Here is a 20,381-nt window from a genome sequence, read left to right on the forward strand (position 1 = left end):
AGCCTGAAACAGAAAGTCTTTCTTTTTTTTTAAGTTGCTTGAATTAAAGTACATTCAGGAAAGGAAGGGAAATATCCATTTTTTAAAAACTCCTACTAAGTGTCATGTAATGTGTACCTGATCCTTATTGTTCAGTCACCAAGTCATGTCTGGCTCTGTGACCCCATGGACTGCTGCACGCCAGGCTTCTCTGTCCTTCACTATCTCCCAAAGTTTGTTCAAATTCATATCTATTGAGTTGGTGATGCTATCTAACCATTTTATCCTCTGCCACCCTCTTCTCCTTTTGCCTTCAATCTTTCCCAGCATCAAGGTCTTTTCCAGCGTGTTGGCTCTTCTCATCAGGTGTCCACAGTATTGGAGCTTCAGCTCCAGCATCAATCCTTCCAATGGATATTCAGAGTTGATTTCCCTTAGGATTGACTGGTTTGATCTTCTTGCAGTCCAAGGGACTCTCAAGAGTCTTCTCCAACACCACAATTGAAAAGCATCAATTCTTTAGCACTCAGCCTTCTTTATGGTCCAACTCTCCTTCAGTTCTGTTCAACTGCTCAGCCATGTCCAACTCTTTGTGACCTCATGGACTGCAGTATGCCAGGCCTCCCTGCCCATCACCAACTCCTGGAGCTTACTCAAACTCAAGTCCATAGATTTGGTGATGCCATTCAACCATCTCATCCTCTGTCGTCCCCTTCTCCTCCCACCTTCAATCTTTTCCAGCATCAGGTTCTTTTCCATTGAGTCAGTCCTTCTCATTGGGTGGCCAAAGTATTGGAGTTTTAGCTTCAGCATCCATCCTTCCAATGAATAATCAGGACTGATTTCTTTTAGGATGGACTGGTTAGATCTCCTTACTGTACAAGGGACTCTCAAGAGTCTTCTCCAACAGCACAGTCCAAAAGCATCAATTCTTCAGTGCTCAGCTTTCTTTATGGTCCAGCTCTCACATCCATACATGACTACTGGAAAAACCATAGCTTTGACTAGATGGACCTTTGTTGGCAAAGTAATGTCTCTGCTTTTTAATATGCTGTCTAGGTTGGTTATAATTTTTGTTCCAAGGAGCAAGCATCTTTTACTTTCATGGCTGCAGTCACCATCTGCCGGAGCATCAAGGCACCCCACTCTGGTACTCTTGCCTGGAAAATCCCATGGATGGAGGAGCGTGGTGGGCTGCTGTCCATGGGGTCGCTAAGAGTTGGACACAACTGAGCGAGTTCAGTTTCACTTTTCACTTTCATGCATTGGAGAAGGAAATGGCAACCCACTCCAGTGTTTTTGCCTGGAGAATCCCAAGGACGGCAGAGCTTGGTGGGCTGCCATCTATGGGGTCGCACAGAGTCGGACATGACTGAAGCAACTTAGCAGCAGCAGCAGCAGTGACCATCTGCAGTGATTTTGGAGCCAAAAAAAAAAAAAGTCTGTCACTGTTTCCATTATTTCCCCATCTATTTTCCATGAAGTGATGGGACCAGATGCTCAACTCTCCTTACTAGACCTCTAAATGTTTCTGACCTCACTCCATCATCTGATGCTGAGGACCTAAAACCACCTACGCTATTGGTAGCATTATCAATCTCACGTTCTCATTCCAGGATCATATATAACTTACCCTTGCCTCCTCTAAGGGCATCATGGTCTTAGATTTTCTTTGCTTTGATAATCTGCTTATATCAATCTCATGGTTGAAATGCTATGGGTCACTCTTGGATATAATCTGAAATTTGCTTGGGTATACTCTTCAGTTGCAAGTGACAGGTGCTCCTTCCCTCTGTCTCTTTCCTACTGGACACATACTGGTCACTTCTGCTTGGCCTCATGGCCAAGTGCATTATTTACTCAATACTTATCTGAATGAATGGTTGACATATGCTTAGACTCTAGGAATACAGATGCATAAAATAGATCTAATTTATAAACTCTCCTCTCTTGGAGTTTATAATCTAGTGGTGGATGGAATCAGAACTTTGGATAGATATTTTATATCCATTATATCCTGTAATCCTTTCAAATGAGGACACAGAGGTCATGGCAAGCAGCCTGTCAAACTCCATATAAACATACATTAAACTTTAGATCTGTCCAACACGAGGACTTTGCTCTTAATTCACAGTTCATTGTCCCTTACTGGGAGGTTTTCCTTCTATTCATTTTACAGAATCTAGTATGAGAATGTTTGTATGGTCTTCTCTAAAGCATTTGATTGGCTGATCAATTTCAAAGTAATCCTTGCATAATGCTATAGCCCTATTCCAATGATGCTGCCATTTTTCATTCACTCATTAATTGAATAACATTTGTAAACTATTTATTGTTCCTCCAACACTCTGAGGATTCAGTGATGAGCAAGACACAGTGGGACAATTAGCTGAAATAGATAACATGACAATTTCAGATTTCATTAAGTCCTATGAAGGGAATAAATAGGATGGGAATGAAAATATGCTTCTAAAAGTCTCTTTGGAAAGCATAGCATCTTAAAGATGTAAAGATTTTTCTATGGAAGTGCTACTCATTGAGGAACTCACTCTGTTTGGACTTGAAAGGCTCCAGACAGAAGGGGTGCATGTGTAGCAAATAGTGCTATCGTGACTATTGTCTTGTGTCTGAATTATTCTCATTTTTACTTGGCTTATTATGTGCTTTATAATAACATAAATAATATATGAGCATTGTAGAAAATATGAAGAAAAGCTATGACCAGTCTGGACAGCATATTAAAAAGCAGAGACATTACTTTGCTGACAAAGGTTCATCTAGTAAAAGCTATGGTTTTTCCAGTAGTCATGTATGGATGTGAGATTTGGAACATAAAGAAAGCTGAGCACCGAAGAATTGATGCTTTTGAACTGTGGTGTTGGAAAAAACTCTTGAGAATCCCTTGGACTGCAAGGAGATCCAACCAGTCAATCCTAAAGGAAATCAGTCCTGAATATTCATTGGAAGGACTGATGCTGAAGCTGAAACTCCAATACTTTGGCCACCTGATGCGAAGAACTGGCTCATTGGAAAAGACCCTGATGCTGGGAAAGATTGAAGGCGGGAGGAAAAGGGGACAACAGAGGTTGAGATGGTTGGATGGCATCCTGACTCAATGGACATGAGTTTGAGTAAGCTCCGGGAGTTGGGGATAGACAAGGGAAGCCTGGTGTGTGGCAGTCCATGGGGTCACAAAGAGTCGGACACCACTGAGAGACTGAATTGAACTGAACTGTAGAAAATATGAAGTAGAAATAAAACAAATATTTTCTGTAATTACACTGCTCAGATACCAGTGCTGTTAACACTGTGTTATATTTTCTTCTAGTTACTCCTCTTTATAGCCTGTACAAACGCATATTATAAAATTGGAACTATATTGCTATGTTTCCCAACTTCTTACTTAACATTATGTTTTGATTTTTTTTGACACTTTAAAAGCTCTTTAAAATTATCTCTACTGGATGCATTTTTATAGCACATAGTAACATTGTAATGCATTAATTGTGCGGTTGCTGGACATTTATGTGATTTCCAGGTTTTTGATGTTTTGAGAAAGGCTGCAGTGGATCTTTGCAATAAATTGATGTTTATATATGAAGTTGTTTTCTTTGGACAGATTCCTAGGAGTGAAGTCAAGGATGAAAGGGCATGAACCCTTTTAAAGCTCTTGATATAAATGGCCAATTTGATTTATGAACATATTGTAACAACTTACAATAGCAGTGTATGCTGGTGTTAGTCTTAATGTGCTTCCATCAAGATTGAGAACTATCAATAAAACACTCCTATTTTGTTAGGTAAGTATGTCATTTCATTACTGTTTCAATTAGACTTTCTTTGATTACAAGTAAGAGTTAATATTTAAAAAAATATTGGTCAATTTTATTTCTTTTCTTAATTGCTGTTAATATCCTTTATCTATTATTTGATTTTAGCATCATTTCATGTATACCTTGCTCTCTTCCTGAAAAGACTTGAGGCAGCTTAAAGGTCACATAAAATACAAGACAACATAAATTAAAATAGTTTGAAGTAGAAAAATTACATCAAGCCAGTAATGATGCTTAAAATGCATACCACAAGACAATAAATCTGCTGTTAGTGCACAAGAATTTTGCCTCCAAGCTCTCTAGAACTGAGCTCAAAAAGAGAATCTTGCCATTTATCCAATTCACAGTGACAGTGCGTGTGTGAGAGAGGACACTAATTGTTCAAGATATAATTAATGATGATATTAAAATCTGACAATCTAATAAATTTTATTTTTTGTGTGTGACCCCTTGTTGTCATACACTATGCTAGTTGCTTTACTTGGATTATTTTAATTTCTATGACTACTCAGTGGGGGGCAGTTACCTTATTACTGCCATTTACAGCAGTGCTTGGCATATGGGAATAGTTAATAACTATTAGCTTGTTCTGTTATTATTACTAATATTAAGTATTTCAATATTTAGAACAAGTCGCTTGAATATTTTTTAAATAATATATGTAAATAAAAAACTTTTTAGAAGATTCAGCAACAAACAAACCAATTAAAAAAATCCTTTGGGAGTTTCACAGGAATTCCTTTACATGTGTAAATTAATCAAGGACAATTCTGACATCTTTAAATAATTAGCCTTCCAGTTTGGTAATATGGCAGTTTGTTTGCTTGCTTGGGATTTACTAAAGTAGCTTTATTAAGATATAATTCACATGCCATACAATCCACTCATTTATGATTCATTGGGTTGAGTATATTCATAAGATGTGCAACATTAGCACATTCAATTTTTCATCCAAATCATCTTTTACATTTAGTACATTAGAAATTGTTTTCTTTTAATGCACTTCTTATAGAGGACACTTCCCTGATCTATCATGAATTTTTGTTGCCAAAGTGACTGGGATGTTTCTCCTCTTATGTTTTCTATCTAGAAGTACATGGAGCCCAGGGGAAAAGCCACTCCACCGAAACTACGGCATTACTTAGATTTTTCTTCTTTTAAGAAATTTTCTCTCTAGAATGTCTGGTAACAAAACCTCTCTAGTTTATGTCTCGTCCTGTTTTTCTTCCCCTTTCCCTGGCTTTCCGATCTTGTAGCTCATGATCGAGCATCAGGCTGCACCCTCTCCCTCCAGTCTCGGGCTCCTGCTCATTCTGCAGTAGCTCATGATCGAGCATCAGGCTGCACCCTCTTCCTCCAGTCTCGGGCTCCTGCTCATTCTGCATGTCACCCTGAGATGCTGTCACCTCACGCAACTCCTCTTTTGCTCATTTGCCTCCTTCAGGTCTCATCCTTCAGATCTCAGCCAGAATTTCCCTCCTCAGGGTGAGGTGACGGAGGGGTTTCTCGGATTCTCCATTCAGATCTGGTCTCCTGCCAGGTTCTTAGATTCTGTTGTATTTGCTTTCACAGCAGCTAATCACAGTTTAAATCATTACCTGATTTATGTGTTCCCTTGATTAATATCGGGCTTCCCTGGTGGCTCAGAGGTTAAAGCGTCTGCTGGCAATGCGGGAGACCTGAGTTTGATCCCTAGGTTGGGAAGATCCCCTGGAGAAGGAAATGGCAACCCACCCCAGTGTTCTTGCCTGGAGAATCCCATGGACAGAGCAGCCTGGTGGGCTACAGTCCACGGGGTCACAAAGAGTCAGACACGACTGAGCGACTTCACTTTGATTAATATCTTTCTTCCCCGTGTCGCAAGGACAGTGTCTGTTTTGCTGACTACTAAATTCCTAGCCACCTAGCATGGTGCCTAGAACAAAAGTTGCTGTTATTGGATGAATTAAAGGAAAAACAAATAAATGGTGGTGTAGTTCAGTTTTTTTTCCTCTCACCTCAAACTCCATTTTCAAAGTCTTTTTTGCCCTAGAGTTCTGGCACTCCCCCCTTCTTCAAGGCCAGCTTTTATTATATGAATTCATATGTTTTATTGGGCAGCCACATGGTGTTATATGAAGATCAGTGAAGGTGGTTTTTATTATCTTGGGAGATGCTTATCATTTCCTACTAAGGCTATATGAGTGTACTTTAATATTTCTGATTAAAGTTTGCTTTTGTCTTCACAGGCAGGACTTTTTAATTTTTAATATTTACTTGAATGTTCACCAGGACTGTTTTTGTAAAACAGGACCATCATTTGCTTGTACAAAAAAAATGACACTAGTCTCCTAATCCCTCTAAGGAGGCAACTTTTAAAATATATATTAAAGACACAGGGCTAAAGGGGGCATTTTATAAGAGAAGCTGGAAAAGAACTAGAAAGTGTATTAAAATCAGCAAATAGTTCATTTTGACTGCTCACATATCCTTTCAACTGTGTTAATTCAACTCTATGAGAGGAGGCAGGGCTTTATTTTCCAGTGTACCTTATGATTTATGAAATGATCTCATCTCTTATACCTCAGCAGACTGAATGTCAATGGCTAGAATGTTCTAAGAATGCCCAGGTCTACTCCTTTGACCATAGATCCAGATGAAGACCTCACTGGATAAAAATAATACTGCATTTTTTTTCCACCTGTCAATCATCTCAAAAGGCTAAGAGGAAATGACTTCTGATGATAAGGCAATAAGCACTTGCTTCCATCTGTTTACACTATTTTCTGCACTGCCTATAATGGATGGTGCTAGTTTTATGATGGAGAAATACCCATATAAGGTCTATTAAATGTATTACTCATAAATTCTTGCTTTCATGGTCTCATGCTTCAAGAGCCCACCTGCTTTGAAGCATGGAGCTTGCTTCCCAAAAGAGTTGGTGGGAGAGAATGAGAAGCTACATATATTACTTTTAGTGTAAAGTAAATTATTCTGGCAAAAATAGTATCTCTAAGTGAGGATAGAGCTATTCTCTTGAATTTCATTTGCACAGCAGGCCAATCCCTCTCCCTTGGGGTTATCTGTAGGAGCAGCCAGCAACAAGATTATTCCTTCCCTATGACCCCCTGTCAGAAAAAAAGAAAAGCACTCTAACCTGCCTTTGCTGCTGTAACTTGTAGTGAATCATAAATTGGTCTGTCCTGTACAGCATTTTGCATTTAATTTTACTTCTGATTCAAAGTGGTTGGTTGAAGCCAGTGAATCTCTGCTCTGAAATGGTGATAAAATGTTCACACTCTTAATGCCTAACATTTTATTAACTGTGTTAAATGTATAGCCAGCATGCTAAACAGTTATGACCAAGGAGAAAAATGGAGCTATTTCAGTCATTGTAAGTTATCTAATATCATGGTTACAGATGCTTATGCAGCCAGGACTCAATCTGCTGATGGATTGAGTATAAATACAGATCATAAATCTTACTTTTTAAGTCAATGGATTTTCATCCAAATACATTTCCCATAGGAATATTTTACAAGTTATTGTTTAGAATCCAAGACTGATACATTAGAAAAAAAACCATAGCCAATTTTGAGGACTAGAAATAGATACTATTTACACAAAAGTAAGAAAATGCTATTTCTATAATTTAAAATATTTTGTATAACAGAAAAGTAGTTTTTAGGAAACGGTAGATGGAACTCTTAGGAATTGCTTTTTTAGACTGGGATTGCTTAGATGGTCTCCAAGAGCTGAGGACATCATTTCCTAGGAACATATTTCTTAATAAAATGCTTCTAGGGAAGTCTAAGAGTTGTTATTCTCAAAGTTTTCAGGCATACAATTATAGAGGAGACATGGGGAGGTTATCCCAAGATAATTAAAGAAGAGTTAGAGAATGGAAGGAGGCAGGTGTTCAAAAGCATTAATGTGGAGGCACCAGGAAATTTGCCTGAGGTGAATTAAATGAGCTGTGGGAAAACGGGATAAAAATGGCAGCATAGTACAATGACAATTGTTCTGATACCCAGTAGGTGACAGAGATGAAAATTTATGAAAAGAAATGAGACACATCATGAGTAAGGGGTAGAAGAAACCTCAGAGTGTGAACAACACTCCATATAAATCACATCTCATTCAGTATTAGGAGAGTTTCTCATTACAATGGAAAAACAAACATCTCAGGAGAACAACAGGAGATCTGTGGCTTCCATGTACATGATACATTTTCATTCCTCAGAACTAAATGCTATGAAAATGGAAGTTTGAAAAATATTAGAAAAAAGCAAACCACATAAACCCAGTTTCATCAAACATTAAAATACACACATACATGCTAATTTTCATGGTTTGGGCTGGACACCGATCTTTGTCCTCTCTATAACCACCTTAGTAGGTGGGATAATATCAGTCTTCATCTCAAGAAGTTAAAATTCAGTCTACCGAGAGGCATTCAAGAGCCTGCATGATTTTGCTTCAAGGTACTTTTATCTCCTCAACTTCTATCTTATTTCTCCACAAAACCATATGCCGACTTTATGCCTGCTACTTCTCCTTGAACAGCAATTTTTCTCCCTACTGCCTTCTCCCTTGGGGATCTCATACTCCCCACAGTGCTTTAATACACAGTGTCACCTCTCTGCCCCAGATTCCCACCAGTGTCAACGTCACTCCTGAAATCTGGCTCCATATTTCCCAGGGCCTGCTGGATTTCACCTGGATGCTCAACACAGATTTTAAAATGCAAAGTATGAAACTGAACTTATCAGCATAATTTCCAGTTCATAAACTGCCTTTTCTGCTTCCCTGAATGGTACCAACATTTTATACACTCAGACCTGCAACTATGCATGTGTGACTCTCTGTTGACTCTCACATCCAGTTAATTGCCAAGTCCTGAATGGATAACTGAATAGATAACTACTGATCTAGTTGGGCTTCCCAGGTGGCTCAGTTGTAAAGACTGTGCCTGCCAATGCAGGAGGCACGGGTTTGATCCCTGAGTTAGAAAGATCCCCTGGAGAAGGAAATGGCAACCTACTTCAGTATTCTTGCCTGGAAAATCCCATGGACAGAGGAGCCTGGTGGGATACATCCATGGGGTCACAAAAGAGTCAGACATGACTTAGCAACTAAACAACAACAATAACTGATCTGGTCACCATAATGTTTCTGGACTCTTCTTTCTATCACTGACAATATCTATAACTCCAGCTCTTTCTCCAGCTCCAACACTGTTTTTCTCTTCTAATTGTGTTTAATTGCTGCTGCTGAAACAACCATTCTGAATGGATTCTGCTTCTCTGTGCTATTCTACTGTTCAAAAATGTCAATGGATCTCTAGCCCAATGTCAAAGATCCTCTGATATCTCAACCAAAGTTACTTTTCAGACGTAGATCTTCACCTTCCTTTCATGCTGTGGCTAAAGTGAATTCTTCAAGATATCCTGACTGTGCCTTATATGTTCTACCTCCAAGTAGTTTGTTCTGTCCTTTTTCTTGGAAAGTACGTTCTTTCTTCCTTGATGCAGATATTCAAATTCCAAGTCTTCTTCAAGAATAAGAACACAGTTTATCTTATTAATTAGTCAGTCAGTTCAGTCGCTCAGTCGTGTCCAACTCTTTGTGACCCCATGGACTGCTGCACACTAGGCCTCCCTGTCCATCACCAACTCCTGGAGTTTACTCAAACTCATGTCCATTGAGTTGGTGATGCCATCCAACCATCTCATCCTCTGTCGTCCCCTGCTCCTCCCACCTTCAATCTTTCTCAGCATCAGGGTCTTTTCAAATGAGTCAGTTCTTCTCAGCATCTGTCCTTCCAATGAATATTCAGGGCTGATTTCCTTTAGGATGGACTGGTTGGATCTCCTTGCAGTCCAAGGGCTCTCAAGAGTCTTCTCCAACACCACAGTTCAAAAGCATCAGTTCTTTGGCTCTCAACTTTCTTTATGGTCCAACTCTCACATCCATGCATGACTACTGGAAAAACCATAGCCTTGACTAGATGGACCTTTGTAGGCAAAGTAATGTCTCTGCTTTTTAATATGCTGTCTAGGTAGGTCATAACTTTCCTTCCAAGGAGCAAGTGTCTTTTAATTTCATGGCTGCAATCACCATCTGCAGTGATTTTGGAGCCCTCCAAAATAAAGTCCGTTACTGTTTCCACTGTTTCCCCATCTATTTGCCATGAAGTGATGGGACCAGATGCTATGATCTTATTAATTAAGCCTTCCATTGAAGGCAACTACCCTTTATTTGAAATTTGATGTGTTTCAATTGTTTCTAAACTTTGGCATGCTTATACCTTTTTCTTTTATAGTTCAACTTTTAGTTTTTTGAGGACCTTCTGACTGTTTTCAATAGTGGCTGTACCAATTTTCAATCCTACCAACACTTAAAACTTTCTAAGTTGTTTTTCCTTGTGTTTTTATCTTTTTTTTAAAATCTTTTCTACTTTTCTACTTCTGCATTTTCCACATCATTTAGTGTAAAAAAGAAAAAAGATAAAATCACTCAAGGAATTGAGCATTGTTAGGAGAGAAAAGAGCTCATGTGAGTGAGTGGAATATATTTAAGAATGAATGCTGAGTGACTGAAAGGTATGGAAATTGTTTTGATTATGCCTGTCATTGGGAAGATGAGGTCATTATGTAGTCTGCATAATACCACACATTTGGATGAAAATTGAACAATTCTGTCACCAACTTTATTCACCAAAAGTTCAGATGTTGGGTATTTCTTAATCAAATTATCTAGGTGTTTTTATATGGAAAAGAAGTGAGAGACTTTAAACAACATTATGAAAGAGACATACATTTTTGGGAACCTTAGTGAATATTCATTTATTATCTAAAATTGAAATGTTTTAGATTTAGGTTTGTCCACTTCATTAAGACCCTAGTAAATGTAACACAAAGTTGACATGGTCCATTTCCTCTCACAGCATATTAAACCTAGACAACATATTAAAAAGGAGGATGAGATGGTTGGATGGCATCACCGACTTGATGGACATGAGTTTGAGCAGGCTCTGGGAGTTGGTAATGGACAGGGAAGCCTGGTGTGCTACACTCTATGGAGTCTCAAACAGTTGGACATGACTGAGTGATTAAAATGAACTGATTTCCTCTCACTTTGTCTGGAGGGCTGGGTTAGGTTTATAAAAATGTGACCTTTTTATTGGGAATGGAATGATTGCTCAATTTTGCTTAAAAAAAAAAACTGTTTTACTGCTGTGTATGGTTTATTGTTATGCTTTTCCTTTTAATCCTTAAAATGATAATTGCTTCAGGTTTCTCATGCATAACATCCATGAAAATTTTGATAATCTTTGTTTCTGATTAATAAAACTCTAGTCAGTATTATGTTCACCTTTTTACATATGATAATAGTCCAGAATCTTCACAACAACCAGCATATATATTGTCTCTTATACTAGATTGGATCGAAGGGTTTCCAAGTTGAATTTGTAATTTAAGAATCACATTGCAAGATTACTGCAAAAAAAAAAATTGAGTAAGCCTCTATTAAGATGGCAAACTTTTGGGAGATCCACAGACCTCTTGGGGCAAAGAATAAACAGAGGCTACTAATACCAGTATAATATGAATGGTGAAGCATCACCAAATCTCTCTTTAAGGTAACACATATATTTATACTATAGAACTTATTTGTGTTCACTAAATTCCAGATGACAACCTAAAGTCCTGACTGTACATTAAGAAGCAAATGTAATTCATTGCCCAGTCAATGATCCATTGTTTGCTGAACCTTTTCATGAGGTTCACATGTATTAAGCAGGTTTTCAGTATATGGGTCAAATTTCTCACATTCATTTGTTTGCAGAACAGACCATATATCCTAATCCAAACTATTTATAAGAATTCTCTAAAGCTGACACTAGCCCTCTGGACCACCTTATCATTTAACAAAAATAGTAAATGTCCTATTTGTTCATTCTCTGTGCAATTAATTTTAAATGTTTGATAAAAATATATGATAAAGGGTTCAATATTATGATATTTGATGTGAAAAGTCATGATGGTGTTTCATAGTTTGAAATGCTCAGCTTAGCTCAAGATGCTTTAACACAGTGTATCCTGGGTATGTTCACTAAATTGCAGCTTACTCCAGTCTCTCATAGATGGGTTCTATAGATTGGAATACATGTCTGCTCTGGATCTGCATTCTGTTCCCCGCTTGGACTGTAGTACTCCCTTGACTCCTTTTCTTATTGTTTGGAGCCCTGACAATCCCCTCCTCTCCACTCCACTAGGTTGGCCAAGTTCGCCATGCTTGTAGTCACTAAAAGAGGTCTTGTCACCAAACAGACATGGCTATTTACTCAAGTATCACCACTGCTTTACCTGCTTACCTGAACCCTACCCACCTCCTTTCTTCATAGGGTCAGATGTCTAGAATATCAAAGGTAGCCTAGAATAGAGATGATTTTCTTGAATATTCTTGGACATTGTAATGTGACTGTTGACATCCTCCTCCAACCCTAAGGTGATCAGCCTTTCTTACCCAAAAGGACACTCTCTTCCTAGTTAATCTTGCCAGCTCAGTTAGCTTAGTACTCCTTGGCTATACACATTGAGTTTTCTAGCTTTCTGACTTTGAGTGCTTATGATAAAATGTTAGTTCTTTCCATTTTACAATTTTTCATGGTGAAAAAGGATTCTTTACTATTTAAATTTGGACCTTATTATTTATTACCATTAATTCCCAAGAGAAGTAATTAATCAGTTTTTGAAGTTTTACTTTGGATGAAAATACTTTGTAAGACTATTCCCTGATAGCCATTCTGCCAGATGGTTAACTAACATAAGGAAAAAACTGTACTAATAGATGTTTCTATGAGACTTTCCTTGGAACAAAATCTCCTAAAAACATCCTTCACCCTTTTTGTTTCATTTAATAAGGCAATGAAATATTTAGTGCAATTAGGCAACAGACTTTTTGGACTAATTTCCACAGATGGTTCAGAGAATATTCTGTGTTAGATGAAAGCATATAAACTACTACAGCATAAGACACAATATACAGAGTTAAAATGGACAATAAGGAAATTTAGAGTAAAAAGAAGTATTACCTTAGGGTCATGTATTCCAGAAAGCTCTTCATAGATCTTCTCACCTACCATGACGGCAGCCAAATTCGCTGTGTATGTTGAAAGGCAAAACATACAGAAAATGGCCCAAAGGTTCATCAGAAACCTTCCAGTCCAGCATTTTGGGGGTTTGATAGCTGCTGTTCTACCAAACAAGAGAGCATAACAGACATTCAAGGCTGAAGAGAAGGAGAAAACTTTACTTCTATTCCGCCCCTTGGGAGTCATGCCAAAGGGGCTTTTCCATTCATAGAGAGTGAGGAAAATGGCAGTGATGTGCAGAGCCACAAAAATCCCCAGCCACATTGTCCAGTGGAGTGGCCACATGAAGGCTCCGATGGGAGCTGCTGTGTCTCGTGTCCTCACTAAGATGCCCAAGCTGGTGGAGAAGAAAGGGCTGGTGAAATCTATCACCTGGCTTCGTGCAGTATTGATGCTGAAGGAAGTGACCGCCAAGTGCGCTGACCCACTCAGGAGATCACCCACCAGCCCAGTCCAGTGCCCATTTTTCCAGGCTCCATATTTGCCATCCCCAACAATATAGAGATCAAAGTCAAAGTTCATGTCTTCTGCTAGTTTTTCCAGTAGATCAATGCAATATCCATAGCAGCACTTCTTCGATTTTATGGGCACTGTATCATTACTGCTATGGAGGCTGCTAAAAAGGCTGTCCAACATGGAAGAATCATTAGTCATGGGGTCTAGACAGAGTTGGCCAGCAGGGCACAAGCCTTCATCATCGACCTCCCTTGTGAAGACAAATGGATGTTCTATCAGCGTAACCACTCGCAAGTGTAGCTTACTTGGGTGCTGAAAGTGGGTTTTGTGCCTCTGGGCTTGCTCTGGCCATATTCCATAGTCCATGACAATCTTCCCCCTCTGCCAGCTGCCCAAGCGTGTCCACATTGGCTTTCCCATGGGGTCATTTTGCAGATTCCAGATGAAAAAGTTGTTTTCTGAGCTGATGATAGTGGAACCTTTCACTTTGATGGAACCACTGAGGCCTCTGAAAGTGGTGTTGGCTAGAAACCTGGCAAAGAGGAGTAAAGGTAGAAAGTAAGGAAGAGGGGTGAGGGCAAAGTCAGGAAGTACTGCCCATCTTTGCTTCTCTGTCTTAATAAAAAGACCTATTTTAAAAAAAGGCATTGCCTATAATTACTCTAGGAATTAATAAGCTGGAATCTTTCTAGAAGAAGAGTCCTATTTCATTGAGCAAATGAAATCTCATCCTCATGTTCTAACACCTGGACTGGGTGTTTGACTTATGGTCTTACTCCAAATGTTTATTCCTAGTTAAGGGGTGTGTTAATTAATTTGTTATAAATGGTTAATTATATAGTCTCACAAGTTTCCAAGCTATGGAAGTTCTCAGCATCTTTAATATATCTCATTTCTACTGTTCACCACATTCAACTGCAAATAAATCAGCTCAATAAATATCTTTGGTGCAAGGAATAAGTTTTTAATAAGTATGCATATACTTTAATAATTGCTTATAATTATACTCCGGAGAAGGCAATGGCATCCCACTCCAGTACTCTTGCCTGGAAAATCCTATGGACGGAGGAGCCTGGTAGGCTGCAGTCCAGGGGGTTGCTCAGAGTCGGACACGACTGAGCGACTTCCCTTTCACTTTTCACTTTCATGCATTGGAGAAGGAAATGTCAACCCACTCCAGTGTTCTTGCCTGGAGAATCCCAGGGACGGGGGAGCCTGGTGGGCTGCCTTCTATGGGGTCGCACAGAGTCGGATACGACTGAAGTGACTTAGCAGCAGCAACATTATATTCATAATTCTAGAAAATAGCCAAATCTTATTATTGGTGTTTCTCCTTTTAGAGTGGAAATAATCAACATGTCTGTTCCCATGAGGCCAGTCAAAGCTGCATGTTGGATACCATCCATGGAACAAAGAAAAAGATGATAAATAGACTTGCAGTTCCCAGGACAGCCTCAGGCTAACCTCCTTCTAAGTCATTAGAGAAAAACAGTTGGCTCTGGCTCTAGAGAGAGCTTCTGCCAGGAGTCAAAGAAAGGAAAATTACCAGCTGAATGATATACTGATTCCTAACCCTGTGAACCAAGGCACCATCAGTACATGTTCTGCTATGGAAAAGGCAGGAAAATGCTTGGTCAAAGTCTCTGTCTTTCTTGAGTTTTGGAAAAAGAGACAAAAGAGGTAACATACAGGCTGTGGCATCTCTGTACTCTTAATTATGGCCTAGTGTCAGAATGAAAGGCCATAGTTTGACATCAGACACACCTGTGTTAGAATATTGGTCCACCCACCTTCTAGCATTGTCCTTGGACACGGATTTACTGAACTCTAAGCTTCAGTTTTGTCATCAGCAAAATAGGGAAAATAATTACATTTTTATTTGTAAATTACTTCCACTGTAAGGGTTAGAAATAGTTCATGTGAAGTATATACTATACCTTTAGACATAGAACAAATGTTCCAGATATGGTAACTATTATTTAATGTCTTTTAAATTATTTCAACCAAGGCCATCCCCAGTCACTTTTCCTAGTCTTTTAATAGAAGTTTTGCAGTTGGAGACCCAAAGTATTGCATTATGATAAACTCATAGAGGGTACTCAAGACACATTTCAAATTAAAAGAAATTAAATTGAAATGTGGACTGTAACATAGAAGATTTTTGTGAAGAGTTGGATGATACAAGTCTAGGTCCTTAGCAATATACATTAATCCATTGATCACCACAAATTACTCTGTAGTTTACAAATGCAAATACCAGTAGTAGGAAGTTACACTGCCACAGAAGAAACATAGAGAAATCAGAAAGTGTGAAGAATGTACTAATTTTCATTAAAGATATAAATGTAAATCACATTTGAAGATCCTTCCATCACTAAATGCAATATAACTGCTCATTTTGGTAGATTGTGTACAATAGTAATTATTCACATTAGCACTCCCTTGTGGGACTCTACCACTTAAAATGAATTCTATTTTGCAACAAGTAAAAGTCTCCATTATATTAGATTTTAAAACAGTTTTCTGCTTCTTTAGGGAAGTAGAGAACCAAATCATTAAAATATACAGATTAATCAATCGACAATTACCTAGGTAGTAGAACAGAAGAATGAGTATAATTGTGTTTCTGATGAGCAATCTACTATTCGATTTGTTAACACACACACATACACACACACATGGTTATAGCCTAGGGAATAAAATAGTTATTAGTAAATAGGTTAATTTTACTTGGTCAATTTAGTGATCAGAAAAGCAAAGTTGTAGAAAAAGAAACTTCTTTTTTTATGAATATATGGGGCTTGATGATTATAGACTTTTAATTGGATGGACCTACCAAGGGCTGCTGCCGCTGCTGCTGTCGCTTCAGTCGTGTCCGACTCTGTGTGACCCCATAGACGGCAGCCCACCAGGCTCCCCCGTTCCTGGGATTCTCCAGGCAAGAACACTGGAGTGGGTTGCCATTTCCTTCTCCAAAGCATGAAAGTGAAAAGTGAAAGTGAAGTCGCTCAGTCGTGTCGGACCCTCAGCGACCCCATGGACTGCAGCCCACCAGGCTCCTCTGTCCATAGGATTTTCCAGGCAAGAGTACTGGAGTGGGGTGCCATTGCCTTCTCTGTACCAAGGGCTACCACTGAGTAAATATATACTTAAATTATCTCAGAAAAGAGGGTTTCAGGAATCTTTCAGAGATTAACTCCATCATTCCGGTAAAATTTATTCCTCGTTGTCGATGTTAAATAACATTCAACATGGCCATGACTAAAGAACAGTGCTCAATTGTCTCCGAGGCATTCATCTGTCCCTGAAAGACATATCAGTCAGGATCTAAATGTCTTCCATTCCCCAGACTGGAAAATTCCAGTGTTTGTTTCACTATGGAATTGGCACCAAGAAACTGGGTCTCAGAGAATCCCCATTTATGATGGATTATTTCTATTTTATTTTCAGATTTACAGAAAAAGTAAAATAATCTCCTTAATAGCTTTAGTTATTATAACCTTCACCATGTATTCTTTATAATGGAATGACAATGTGTAGCAAAGTTTGAATACTCATATATTAGTTAAAAGATTACAATGTTGAAATCTTGCTTTTGCATAAACTTATTTCTAACATGTTCCTTTTTATCTTGGCCTGGACTCTTCTTGGGTGAACAAGAAAAAGGAAAATCAGGAATAACAACTTTATGGGCAAGGTAAACTGATACAAATATATACCAGGTACTGTTCTTAGTATATGTTGTAAAGATGAAAGACACACTCATTATTCTTAAGGAACTCAAAGTCTCATGATGGGGAGAGAGAAAAGCAAACAGGCAATTCTACACCAGTGTAATGAGCACCCTGATGGAGGCAGAATTGGGGGGCATTTGAAGACTCTTGAGAGTCTCTTGGACTGCAAGGAGATCCAACCAGTCCATCCTAAAGGAGGTCAGTCCTGGGTGTTCATTGGAGGGACTGAAGCCAGAACTAAAGCTTCAGACTGAAGTTGAAGACTGAAGTTTCAGACTGAAGCTGAAACTCCAATACTTTGGCCACCTGATATGAAGAACTGACTTACTGGAAAAGACCGTGATGCTGGGAAAGACTGAAGGCAGGAGGAGAAGGGGAAGACAGAGGATGAGGTGGTTGGATTGCATCACTGACTCTATGGACATGAGTTTGAGTAAGCTCTGGGAGTTGGTGATGGACAGGGAAGCTTCGTGTGCTGCAGTCCATAGGGTTGCAAAGAGTTGGACATGACTGAGCGACTGAACTGACTGGAACAGAAAGCAAGGGCACCTGCAAATTCCACTATAGGGGTGACAAGAAAGGCTTCTCAGAGGAGGAGGTATGAGAGTTGAGTCTTTTTTTTTTTTTTGTGGGGGCGGGGGATTGTAAGAAATTGTACTTCCTGAGGCAGGAGTCCATGAAGCTAGGAATCTCACGTGAAGTGAAGTGTTAAGCTCAGTCGTGTCTAACTCTTTGTGACTCCTATGGACTGTAGCACACCAGGCTCCTCTGTCCATGGGATTCTCCAGGCAAGAATCCTGGAGTGGGTTGCCATTGCCTTCTCCAGGGGATCTTCCCAACCCAGGGATTGAACCCGAGTCTTCCACATTTTAGGCAGATTCTTCTACCACCAAGCCACCAGGGAAGCCTTAGGAATCTCATATGCACACTAAATACACTGAAGACAGACTTTGTCTAATCAACAATATTGACTCAGGACAGTTCTGCCATTTGCTATATAATTCTCGCTAATAATCACTACTTTGGAGTTTAGTGCAATTCCATAGCATATAGGAAACCAAACTTATTAAAACAAATACTTTACCTTGAAAAGCCACATAACTAAATAGTAACATTTGCAGAGGGACAAGCAAAGATGTAAGTATAGAAAGGATATACTTTTTAAGTCATCATCACTAAGCTGAAGAGCACATTAACAGTGATTTGCCCTTCTGCTCCAGGCTCTCCTTTTCTTGAAATATCAAATGTAAATGCATGTTAAATGATATTTTAAAAGAAAAATAGGGGCAATCATTGGAACAATCATATGATTTTAACATTGTATGTGTTTTTTCATGTGTAAGGAGATTTTATTTAGAATTTGATTTAGGAAAGTTGTCAAAAATGTTAAAAGGTTTGAATATTTAACTAAATAGGATGATAGGTCATTGTGAGACAATACTTAGTTATCAATTTAACTGAAGTAATAATGAGAGATTTCAAAGGCAAATATGAGATAAGATGAAAGAAATCTTAGAGAGCTGAATCTTGAAGAAGGAATTATAGTTAAGCAGGAAGAGAAGCTAGGGACTGATGCTGTCAGCCCAGGGATATGTGTGTGCAAAAGCCAGAGACAGAGAGAGCAAGCTGCCTAATGATGAGTAGTGAGAAATAAGGCTGGAGATGAGGGTGGGAAATGAAGTACAAAAGGTCTAAGATCATGATGAATATAATAGCCATTGAGAGAATTTTTCTGGGGAGGGACAGGATCATCAGATTTGATTTTAGAAAGATCTTGTTTTCTTGCTAGCTAAGTGGGAAACAGTTTGGAAGGAGAAGCGGGCTGAGAACAGTTTCAGATATGAGGATTAATGCTTCTCCTTTCCTCCACTGGCTTCCTCTCTTCCTCTCTCTCTGCTTGTTTCACAAGGGGCTTAAGGTGACAAGGGCTAAGTAACAACAGAAGTGGAGAAAATGGCATAATCAGGAGATATCATAGTTTCCAAAAGAAAAGTAGTGATTTTAAGAGGGTCAAATGTACAGGGTTGCATTTAATTCACAAACTATACTAAGGATGTATAAAACTTGACTCTAGATATTTCGCATGTCCATTTTATGAGACTGGATTTTATTTAACAGGAAAAGGGTAGCCATGAAGGTATCAAAATAGAGCAATGATATAATCCTAAGTCTGCATTGATGATTCTCCTCAGGAAGTGGGCACAATGTATACACAGGAAGGAAGAGATAGTGATCAGGAGACCACTTAGAAGATTAATACAATATCTTTGCCATGGTATGATAAGAGTCTTGATCTCACTCCATGAGTGAGAATCTGGTGTGTAGTGAGTGTTTAACAAAGCATTTCAGGTATGTGTGTATATATATATATATATATATATATATATATATATTTATCAGCAGATCTCTCAAGGTATCATTCTGCTTGAAAGAATAAAGCTCATTGGTTAATCTGCATTGAGGTAACTTGTTACTTCAGTAAAAGTTCCCAACTATGTCACTAGTTAAGAACATGTGTTTATTTGAGTAGGAGCCGAGATAAAATCTGAACTCTTCAAAGTATGTAAAAAATGTTTTTGAGACAGTTCACAAATATAAGCAAGATCAGTGTTTAATGTATTTAAGATCTTTTAGAAGCCACATTTGCATACAAAACTTGACCTACTAATTAAATGATTTTCTTATTAAAATGAACAAAGATGCTATCAAAATAACACATCAGCAAATCAATCATTTATTCACTCAACAATACTCATTTTGCCAGGTACTGCTCTAGGTTCTAAGAGATATAGTAGTGAACAAAGGAATAAAGATCTATGTAGCTTCTATTCTATTGAGGGGACAGAATAAATATTATAAATGGGGAATATGAATGGGATATTAGTGCTAAGTGCAGAAGCAAAACAATAGAGCAGAGTAAAGATGTAAGATGTGTCAGGGCTGGTGGTGGTAGTGTGGAATTTTAGGTTGGGGAAGCCAGGAGAAGGTGATATTTGTGTAAAGGGCTGAAGAAAGGGAAGGAGCTGACCAAGAGGCTCTCTGGGTAAAAAACATTCCTATATAGGGAGCTAGGAGTCCAAAGTCCTTGAGAGGGACTATGTCTGGTATGTTTGAGGAAGAGCTAAGGGACTGAGTAACAGGGGAGCTAAAGATGGGGTCAGAGGAAACTTATGGGGAGTGGGGGGTGGGTAAAATAGGATTTTGAAGGTCACTGTAAGGACCTTGTTTCTTTTCTATGTG

At 38.7% G+C, this 20,381-nt stretch overlaps 1 protein-coding gene across 1 annotated transcript in view; it reads right to left on the bottom strand.

Annotated features, from left to right (window-relative positions):
• The window catches only part of GRIN3A (glutamate ionotropic receptor NMDA type subunit 3A), a 208,417-nt gene that overhangs the window by 112,144 nt on the left and 75,892 nt on the right, over window positions 1–20,381 (bottom strand). The window contains exon 3 of the mRNA XM_055579184.1: window positions 12,892–13,939. Within this exon, the coding sequence (XP_055435159.1) occupies window positions 12,892–13,939 (1,048 nt within the window). The remainder of the gene's footprint in view (window positions 1–12,891; window positions 13,940–20,381) is intronic.

The sequence above is a fragment of the Bubalus kerabau genome, chromosome 4, assembly GCF_029407905.1.
Source record: "Bubalus kerabau isolate K-KA32 ecotype Philippines breed swamp buffalo chromosome 4, PCC_UOA_SB_1v2, whole genome shotgun sequence".
Classification (NCBI taxonomy): Eukaryota; Metazoa; Chordata; class Mammalia; order Artiodactyla; family Bovidae; genus Bubalus; species Bubalus kerabau.